General features: G+C 68.1%; 2 protein-coding genes across 2 annotated transcripts; both read right to left on the bottom strand.

Annotated features, from left to right (window-relative positions):
• Positions 1-84: 84 nt before the first annotated feature.
• SYCN (syncollin) lies at positions 85-3,979 on the bottom strand. Its single transcript, XM_055792464.1, has 2 exons — positions 3,923-3,979; positions 85-1,618 (listed from the first exon to the last, which is right to left on the bottom strand). The coding sequence occupies exons 1-2, from the start codon at positions 3,977-3,979 to the stop codon at positions 1,187-1,189; spliced, it is 489 nt and encodes a 162-aa protein (XP_055648439.1). The 3' UTR covers positions 85-1,186.
• A 926-nt stretch (positions 3,980-4,905) lies between these two features.
• LOC129782929 (leucine-rich repeat and fibronectin type III domain-containing protein 1-like) lies at positions 4,906-9,607 on the bottom strand. Its single transcript, XM_055792492.1, is given in 13 exon segments — positions 4,906-5,089; positions 5,091-5,137; positions 5,140-5,254; positions 5,256-5,408; positions 5,410-5,554; positions 6,914-6,981; positions 6,983-7,276; positions 7,278-7,460; positions 7,463-7,543; positions 7,545-7,598; positions 7,600-7,827; positions 7,829-8,267; positions 9,568-9,607. Coding segments are annotated over 12 exon segments (1,884 nt in total). The 5' UTR covers positions 8,246-8,267; positions 9,568-9,607; the 3' UTR covers positions 4,906-4,990.
• Positions 9,608-10,390: the final 783 nt, after the last annotated feature.

Genomic DNA, 10,390 nt, shown 5'->3' with positions numbered 1-10,390 from the left:
AGGGGGGTGGGTGGGGGTGGGCTCTGCATGCAGACACAGGTAGCATGTGCGCGCGTGACACGTCGACGTGCAGGCGAGGAACACGCGCACACCTACCCACATGCATGACCCTCCGCACAGGGTCCTTGCTTGGGGGGTGACAGGGTGATGGCTGTGGAGACCCCTCTCTCCCCACCCAAAGGTGCTGGGGGGCTGCTGCCTGCCACCCACCCCCACTTCCCCCCCTTCCCCCCCAATAAAGCACCTGCGAGGCAGGAGCTGCTGCGGCCTCCAGGCTTTATTGGCTGCGCTTGGAGCTATACGAGGCAGGGGGGGGGGTGGCGGCAGGGGGGTGGCACTGCCACGTCGACGTGTGTCAGCACGCGTCTGTCAGTGGGCTCATGGTGGCTTGGCTTGGCTTGGCCAGCGTTGGCTTGGCTTGGCTTGTATTGACTCATGTTGACTTGGCTTGGCTGAGGTTGGCTTGCACTGGCCCATGTTGACTCGCGTTGACTTGTCTTGGCCCACATTGAGTTGTGTTGACTCACGCTGGCTTGTCTTGGCCCATGTTGGCTCACGTTAGCTTGTCTTGGCCCACGTTGGCTCGCTTTGACTTGTCTTGGCCCACATTGAGTTGTGTTGACTCACGTTGGCTTGTCTTGGCCCACGTTGACTCACGTTGGCTGGTCTGGGCCCACGTTGACTCACGTTGGCTTGTCTTGGCCCACGTTGACTCGCGTTGACTTGTCTTGGCCCACATTGAGTTGTGTTGACTCACGTTGGCTTGTCTTGGCCCACGTTGACTCACGTTGGCTTGTCTTGGCCCATGTTGACTCACGTTGTGGCTGGTCTTGGCCCACGTTGACTCATGTTGGCTGGTCTTGGCCCACGTTGACTCACGTTGGCTGGTCTGGGCCCACGTTGACTCACGTTGGCTTGTCTTGGCCCATGTTGACTCACATTGGCTGGTCTTGGCCCACGTTGACTCACGTTGGCTTGTCTTGGCCCATGTCGACTTACGTTGACTCGCCTTGACCCCCACGTTGACTCGCCTTGACCCCCACGTTGACTCGCCTTGACCCCCACGTTGACTCGCCTTGACCCGCATTGACTTGCATTTGCCCGCATTGCCTCCGACCGGCCTGCGTCGCCTCATGCCGCCTTCCGCTGACCGCCGCCGTGTGCCGCCCCCCCGCCGCCGCCCGCCTCACTTGCAGCTACAATAATAACCCCTGATGGCGTTATCCCAGTCGCCGAAGAGCCCCCGCCGTACCTCCTGCAACCGCGGCACCGCGCCGGCCCCGAAACGCCGCATCTTCCCCTTCTTGCCAGCCCGAGACCAAACGGTCAGCTCACAGCGGGTGCCCACCACCAAGGAGGAGACGTGGCCGGCCCAGCCGCGGGGCATGTAGGGGACGTCAGCGCCAGGTTCTACCACCAGGACGGGTCCCGCGCAGCACTGGTCGTAGTAAGGGCTGTTGTCGGCGTAGAGCTGGGCGCAGATGCGGGTGCCGTTGGCCGTCCGTAGGTCGGAGGGGGATGGGCACTGCGCCTCGGCCCCCGCCAGCACCGCCGCCACCAGCGCCCCACCACCAGCGCCGCCATCGCCAACCCCCCCTGCCGCTGCGCCCGGCGCTGCCTAGATATACCCAGGTCCAAGGACGCGGCGGGGGGCGGGGGGGCACCTTTCCAGCAGGGAAAGCACCCAGGTGTTTGTGCCCCTCCCCCCAAAAGCACCCAGGTGTTTGTGCCCCTCCCCCCAAAAGCACCCAGGTGTTTGTGCCCCTCCCCCCAAAAGCACCCAGGTGTTTGTGCCCCCCCCCCCAAAAGCACCCAGGTGTTTGTGCCCCTCCCCCCAAAAGCACCCACCTCCCCCCAAAAGCACCCAGGTGTTTGTGCCCCTCCCCCCAAAAGCACCAGGTGTTTGTGCCCCCCCCCCCAAAAGGACCCACGTGTCCAACCCCCCCCTGCCAAGAGGTGCAGCCCCCCCATGAAGCCCCCACCCCCCAGAAAAAGACCTTGGCATCGGGGCCCCCCTGAGGGATGCAGGCCTCCACCCCGGGACAGGACCCAGGTGCCCCCCCCCTCCCCCTGGGAAGGAACCCAGCTGCCCCCCCCCTCAAATCTTACCCCCCCTCCCCCTGGGAAGGAACCCAGCTGCCCCCCCCCCTCAAATCTCACCCCCCCTCCCCCTGGGAAGGGACCCAGCTGCCCCCCCCCTCAAATCTCACCCCCCCTCCCCCTGGGAAGGGACCCAGCTGCCCCCCCCCTCAAATCTCACCCCCCCCTCCCCTGGGAAGGGACCCAGCTGTCCTGGCCCATCCCCCCTCCCCCCCCCTCCCCCCCCCCCCCCCCCCCCCCCCCATGTGGCCTTGCCCTTGGGGAAACTGGGGGGGGGGGGGGGGGGGCGGGGGGGGGGAAGACCAGGCTGGGGAGCTGTATGCAAATGAGGGCAGGGTAATTATCGGAGGAGGTAATTCGCAAAAGCCCAGCAGCAATGAGGGGTGCAAGTCACGCCCCTTATTTGCATATTAATGAGGTGCTTGCCACGCCCTTGCTATGGCGCCGGCGGCAGCTGCATCCCCCCGTATCTCAGCAGCGGTAACCAGGCAACGAGGGGGGGGGGGAAGTTAATTACCCGTTCTCATTAGCATATCCCCGCCCCCACCACCTCAGCCACTGTCCACCGCGCCCACCTCATTAGCATGCTAATGAGCTCATTTGCATGCGGGCAGCTGCGGGGACAGGGGGATTCTTGAGAGGCTCGGATGAGGCTGGGGGACCCTGGACCCCCCCGGGCCCCTCCAATTAGACGGAGGGGACCCCCCCCCCCCCGGGGAGACGACCCCCCTGGCCTTCCACCCCAGAGAGAAGGCCACCCCCCTCCAGACAGAGAGGACCCCCCGGAACCCCCCCCGCCCCCCGCGCACAGTGGGACCCCCCCCTGGGCAATGCCCCCTCCCCGGCAGTGGGGACCCCTGCGACTCCCACCCCCCAAGGAAGACGACCCCCACCCACACACGCACCCCCCCCCCAAGTAAAAGGGGGACCCCCCACCCCCACAGAGAGAGCAGCTCCCCCTCCTCTTCACACACAAAAGGTTTAATCGCCCCGGGCGGGGGGGGCACAGGTTTTTAATGTAAAAACTTGTGTTAAACACTGCAGCGGGGCCGGGGGGGCCCGGGGGGGCGGCTGGTGGGGGGGAGGGGGCAACGGGGGGAGGGGGTAGGTTGGGGGGAGGGGGCAGGGGAAAATAGGGGGGTGATGGGGGCAGCGGGGGAGGGGGTAAATGGGGCTGGGGGGGGTGATGGGGGGGGCCGGGGGGGCCGACCCCCACGGGGTTATCCAGACCAGCCAGATAGGAGGCCCCGGGCCGGGGGGGGGCGGGGGGGGACACGACCCGAGGGGCGGGACCCAGGGGGACCCAGGCGTTTGGGTCCCCCCCCGGGAGGGGGTTCTGTTGGGGGGAGGGGGGGGCTGCGGTTCTCGTGTCATCTGTGCAGACATGTCAGTGGCGTTGTGCGGGGCCCCCCCGCCGCCGGCCCGGCCAAAGGCACCACGGCGGGGGGCAGGCCGGGGGTGCACACGCGTGTTGGGGCGCACACGCGTGTTGGGGCGCACACGCGTGGCAGGGCGCACACGCGTGGCAGGGTGCGCACAAGTCCCAGGGTGCACCTCCCCCGGGGGAGCCCCAGGCGTGTCGGGGTGCCCACGCGTGGCAGGGCACACGTGAGGGTGCCCTCACATGTTGGGGCACACGTGAGGGTGCCCACTCGTGGCAGGGTGCCCACGCAGGTGCCCACACATGTCGGGGTGCCCACACGTGTCAGGGCACACACGTGGGTACCCACGTGTGTCAGGGTGCCCACGGAGGGGGGGCAGGTAGGTACTGGGTTGCATACGGGTGCCCCGGGAAGGGGGTGGGGGAGGGGCACATGGATACCGATGGGGGCAAGGGGGAGCACACGGGTGCCCGGGGGGGTCCTGGAGGAGCACCCATGGGTGTGGGCGGGCACCCGGTGGCACCCAGGGTGCTGGGGCTGCATCCGACCAGCTATGGCTGCGTACGGGCACCCAGGGGGTGCACAGGGGGCCCCAGGAGCGCCCAAGGGTGTGCAGGAGCACCCAGGGGTGCATGGGGGCACCCAAGGCCGCACTCAGGCACCCAGGGGCACCCAAGGGCGCACAGGAGCACTCAAGGGTGCACAGGGGGCACCCAAGGGCCACATTCGGGCACTCAAGGGCACACAGGAGCACCCGAGGGTGCACTCAGGCACCCAGGGGCACCCAATGGCACGTTCGGACGCCCAAGAGCACCCGAGGGTGCACTCAGGCACCCGGGGCACCCAAGGGCACGTTCGGGCACTCAAGGGCGCACAGAAGCACCCAAGGGTGCACTCAGGCACCCAGGGCACCCAATGGCGCGTTCAGACACCCAAGAGCACCCAAGGGTGCACTCAGGCACCCGGGGCACCCAAGGGCACATTCGGGCACTCAAGGGCGCACAGAAGCACCCAAGGGTGCACTCAGGCACCCAGGGGCACCCAAGGGCACATTTGGGCACTCAAGGGCGCACAGAAGCACCCAAGGGTGCACTCAGGCACCCAGGGGCACCCAAGGGCACATTTGGGCACTCAAGGGCGCACAGAAGCACCCAAGGGTGCACTCAGGCACCCATGGGCACCCAATGGCGCGTTCAGACACCCAAGAGCACCCAAGGGTGCACTCAGGCACCCGGGGCACCCAATGGCGCGTTCGGACACCCGAGAGCACCCAAGGGTGCACTCAGGCACCCGGGGCACCCAAGGGCACATTCGGGCACTCAAGGGGGCACAGAAGCACCCAAGGGTGCACTCGGGCACCCAGGGGCACCCCAGGGCGCATTTGGCCACCCTGCGGGGCGCCCGTAATGACCCAGGAGCGCCCGGCGATGCGCCAAGACCCGTTGCCACCGGGCACCCATGGGTGCTACCCACCCCTTCCCCCACCCTTGCCCCCCCTCCCCCCCCCCTCAGACGGTGCTCTCCAGCATCCAGTGGGTGCTGCCGAAGGAGGGGCGCAGCGGGGGGGTCCCCTCGGGCAGGTCGAGGCGCGGCAGCGAGCCGTGGCGGCCGAGTCCGTGCGCGCCGGGGGTAGCTGTGGCTGGGGAACAGCCCCCCGCGCCCCCCCCGCCGGTAGCACCCATGGGTGCCGGGGCAGGGAGGGGCGGCGGCGCCGGCTCGGGGCTTCTGTGGGCGCCGTTGGTTTGGGAGCAGACGCTGGCGACGGCGGCGGGGGGCCGGCGGGCGGGCCGCCGCTTTGTAGCGGGCGGTGAGGATGAGGATGAAGACGAGGACGGAGGCGGCGATGGCGGCGCCGATGACGATGATGACGGTGCCCCCCAAAAAGTGGGGGCGGGGGAGGGCGGCGCAGCCGGGGGCCCCCCCGGGGGGTGGCGAAGCGGACGCAGCCCAGCCCGCGGGCGGTGGGCGCCGCCGGGACCCCCTCGGCGTGCAGGGCCGTGACGCAGAGCTGGTAGTGGCGCCCGGCCGCCAGGTCCCGCAGCACGAAGCTCCGGCTGGAGGGGGGCAGCAGCCTGGGGGGAGGGGCGGGGGGTGGGGTGGGGTGGGGTGGGGGCCACGCGTGGCCCCCCGTGCAATGCCACACCATCCCCGTGCGACGCCGCGCGATGCCATGTGGTCCCCAGGGGATGCCACATGGCCTCCCGTGATGTCACGTGGTCTCGTGTGACGTCACGTGGCCTCGGGGGATGTTATATGACCCCCCCCCCCCCGTGACGTCACATGGCCCCATGCGATGCCACGTGGGCCCCCGTGTGATGCCGCGCGGTCCCCGGGTGATGCCATGTGGCCTCCTGTGGTGTCACATGGCCTCGTGTGATGTCATGTGCCCCCCCCCCCCCCCCTCCGTGATGTCACGTTGCCCCGTGCGAGGCCACAAGGCTCTGGGTGATGTCACGTGGCCCCACGCCATGCCACGTGTCCTCACGCCACGCCATGCAATGCCATGTGTCCCCATGCCACATGGCCCCATGTGGCACCACATGGCCCCATGCGATGCCACGTGTCCGCACATGCCACGTGTCCCCATGCGATCCCACGTGTCCCCATGCGATGCCACATCATGCTGTGCAACGCCATGTGTCCCTGTGTGACACCACATGTCCCCACATGATACCGCGTGTCCCCAGGTGATGCCACGTGTCCCTGTGTGATGCATCGTGTCCCCATGCGATGCCACATCATGCTGTGCAATGCCATGTGTCCCTGTGTGACGCCACATGTCCCCACATGATGCCACGTGTCCCCAGGTGATGCCACGTGTCCCTGTGTGATGCATCGCGTCCCCACACAACGCCACATGTCCCCATGCAATGCCACATCATGCCATGCAATGCCATGTGTCCCCCGTGTGATGCCAGATGTCCCAATGTGATGCCATGTGTCCCCACATGATGCCACATGTCCCCATGCGACGCCACGTGTCACCACGCAACACCACGTGTCCCCACGCGATGCCACGTGTCCCTGTGTGATGCATTGTGTCCCCATGCGATGCCACATCATGCTGTGCAATGCCATGTGTCCCTGTGTGACGCCACATGTCCCCACATGATGCCACGTGCCCCCAGGTGATGCCACGTGTCCCTGTGTGATGCATCGCGTCCCCACACGATTGCCACATGTCCCCATGCAATGCCACATCATGCCATGCAATGCTGTGTGTCCCCGTGCGATGCCAGATGTCCCCACGCGGCGCCACGTCACGCTATGCAATGCCGTGTGTCCCTGTGTGACGCCGCCTGTCCCCCCGCACCGCCGCCCGTCCCCCCGCTGTGCCACGTGATGCCAGACACCCCCGCGGGGGGGCTGCCACCCCCACCCCCATGGCGCCACAACACCCCGCGACCCCCCAGCCTCCCCCCGGCACCCACCTGTAGACGAGGGAGTCGTCGAGGGAGCTGTTGTAGGTGACCTGGAACATGCGGATGCCGGGGACGTGGGCGCTGGGGCAGCCAGCGTATTCGCGCCGACGTGGCCGTCAGCTCGGCCGCCACCACGCGCCGCTCGCCCGGCACCCACGTCTCGTTGCCGCCGGCGCGAGCCATATCCGAAGGACCGGCCGCCGTTTCGCCATCGCCATCCCCATCCTCGCGGGCAACCGGGAGCGGAAAGACGGCTACCTGCACACGGGCGGCCGCCTCGCCGGCGGCGTTGGAAGCCACGCAGGTGAAGGCGCCGTGGTCGCCCAGCGTGGCGACCCGGAGCTCCAAGGAGCCGTCGGGGCCGACAGCGCGGCTGTGAACCGTTCTGCACCAACCGCCCGTCCGGACCCAACCAGTGCAACGCCGGCGGCGGATCGCCGGCAGCGGCGCAACCCAACCGTAAGGGTTGGCCTTCCAAGACGGCAGCGGGATCGGCAGCGGCGCCAGCGATGGCCGGGGCTCGACACGCCAATTCCTCCTCCGGCACGGCCCCAAAGCAAGCGAACCGGCGAGCGGCGGTGGCGATGCGCAGCTCTCCAGCCGGCCCGGTTGCGCCAAACGCCGTAACCAAAGCAATTCCGCAGTTACAATGCAGCGGGTTCCCCCCCGCCGCCAAACTGGGGCCCGGCGGCCCCCGGCACCGGCGGTAACGCCCGTAGGCGGTTGGCGGTGAGGTCCAAGCGTGCCAAGCGCGGTAAGCGCGCCACCGCGCCGGCGGGGACCCGCTCCAGGAGGTTGTGATCCAGGGTGAGGGTGGCCAAGCTGGCCATGCCGGCCACCGCCTCCCAGGGCAGCGCCGGCAGGTTGTTGTGGGACAGGTCCAGGTCCTCCACCGTGGCGGCGAAGGCGGCGAAGGCGGCGGGGCTCGATGGCGGCCAGCTGGTTGTTGGCCAGGATGAGGTGCCGGAGGCTGGCCAAGCCGCGCAGCTGCGCCCCGCTCAGCGCCGGCAACCGGTTGCCGTCCAGGTGGAGGGCGCGGAGGGCGCGGAGGTCGGCGAAGGCGCCAGGCGCCAGGCGCCGCAGCCCGTTGCGGGAGAGGGTGAGGTGCACCAGGCTGCTCATGTTGGCGAAATCGGCGCGGCCCACGGCGCCGATGAAGTTGTCGGCCAAGCGCAGCTCCACGGCGCCGCGGTCCAGGCTGGGCGGCACGGCCAGCAGGCCGGTGCGGGCGCACAGCAGCGTGGGGTTGGGGGCGGCCGCCGGGCAGAGGCAGCGGGGGGGGCAGCGGTGGGACCCCGCCACCGCCCCCAGCATCACCAGGGGCACCAGCAGCTTCGCCATCCTCCGCCGGCCCCGGCGGCGCCTGTGGGGGGGTGGGGGGTGGTGAGGAGGGGGCAGGACTGGGCCCACGGGGGGGGGGAATTGGGCAGGATTGGGCCCATGGGGGGAAATGAGGCTATGGGGCAGGATTGGTCCCACGGGGGGGGGAGGGGCTGTGGGGCAGGATTGGGCCCACGGGGGGGGGGGGGAATTGGGCAGGATTGGTCCCACGCCGGGGGGGGAGGGGCTGTGGGGCAGGATTGGTCCCACGGGGGGGGAGGGGCTGTGGGGCAGGATTGGGCCCACGGGGGGGGGAATTGGGCAGGATTGGGCCCATGGGGGGAAATGAGGCTGTGGGGCAGGATTGGTCCCACGGGGGGGGAGGGGCTGTGGGGCAGGATTGGGCCCACGGGGGGGGAGGGGCTGTGGGGCAGGATTGGTCCCACGGGGGGGGGAATTGGGCAGGATTGGTCCCACGGGGGGGAGGGGCTGTGGGGCAGGATTGGTCCCACGGGGGGGGAGGGGCTGTGGGGCAGGATTGGGCCCACGGGGGGGGGGGGAATTGGGCAGGATTGGTCCCACGGGGGGGGAGGGGCTGTGGGGCAGGATTGGGCCCACGGGGGGGGGGGAATTGGGCAGGATTGGTCCCACGGGGGGGGGAGGGGCTGTGGGGCAGGATTGGGCCCACGGGGGGGGGGAATTGGGCAGGATTGGTCCCACGGGGGGGGAGGGGCTGTGGGGCAGGATTGGGCCCACGGGGGGGGGGGGGGGCTGTGGGGCAGGATTGGGCCCACAGGGGGGGAGGGGCTGTGGGGCAGGATTGGGCCCACGGGGGGGGAGGGGCTGTGGGGCAGGATCAGGGCCTGAGGGGGCAGGATCAGGGCTGGGGGGGGAGGGGCTGCGGGGCAGGATTGGACCGGGGGGGGGGGGGGCAGGATCGGGCCCCGGGGGACCCTACTCAGTCCTATGGGAGCCATGAGATCCCCTGTGATCCCCTGTGATCCCATGTGCCCTGTGTGTTCCCCTGTGACCCCGTGTGTCCCAGGAGATCCAGGGAGATCCCATTGACACCCCACATGGTTCTGTGTGATCCCGTGTGCCCCTGCAGGATCCCAGTGATCCTGTGTGATCCCACGTGCTCCATGTGCCCTCCCAAGATCCCAGTGGTCCTGTGTGATCCCGTGTGCCCTCAGGAGATCCCAGTGATCCCGTGTGCCCCTGTGTGATCCCGTGTGCCCTCAGGAGATCCCAGTGATCCCGTGTGCCCCTGTGTGATCCCGTGTGCCCTCAGGAGATCCCAGTGATCCCGTGTGCCCCTGTGTGATCCCGTGTGATCCCATTACCTCCTCTCAGGGCTCCATGTCGGTCCCGTCCGGGCGTTGCCGCGGGCCTGTGGGACAGGGGACAGGCCAGTATGGACCAGTACCCACCAGTATGGACCAGCCCAGCTGCACACAGCCCAGTATAGCCCGGTACAGCCCAGTATGGCTCCATGCACCCTCACCATGACCTAGTACAGCCCAGTATGGCCCAGTACACCCCAGTATGGCTCCATGCACCCCCAACATGGCCCAGTACAGTCCAGAATAGCCCAGTCCAGTTCTATACACCCCAGTACAGCCCAGAACAGCCCAGTCCAGCTCCATATACCCCAGTAAATCCTAGTATAACCCAGTCCAGCCCAGTATGTCCCAGAGCAGCTTGGTAATGGGCCAGAACAGCCCAGTATAGTTCCATACACCCCAGTATGGCCCAGTCCAGCCTAGTCCAGCCCAGTATCGCATTCTAGGACCCCACATGGCCCAGTACAGTCTGAGAAGGCCCAGCACAGCCCAGTGTGGCCCAGTACAATCCAGTACAGCCCAGTAGGAGCCAGTACAGCCTGCACAGCCCAGTATGGCCCAGTACAAACCAGTATGGGCCAGTACTGCTCACTAAAGACCAGTACAACCCAGTATAAGTCAGTATGGGCCAGCACAGCATGGTCCAGTACAGCCCAGTATAAACCAGTACAGCCCAGAACAGCCCAGTACAACACAATACGGAATAGCATGCATCACTGTGATCCAGCATGGCCCACCACAGCCCAGTATGCCCCAGTACAGCACAGCACAGCCCAGTCCAGCCCAGCCCAGCCCAGTATGGCCCAGTCCAGTCCAGGAAAGC

The sequence above is a fragment of the Falco peregrinus genome, chromosome 20 (assembly GCF_023634155.1).
Source record: "Falco peregrinus isolate bFalPer1 chromosome 20, bFalPer1.pri, whole genome shotgun sequence".
Taxonomy (NCBI): domain Eukaryota; kingdom Metazoa; phylum Chordata; class Aves; order Falconiformes; family Falconidae; genus Falco; species Falco peregrinus.
Note: the sequence above shows the minus strand (reverse complement) of the source record. Positions and strands in the feature narration are given on the sequence as shown.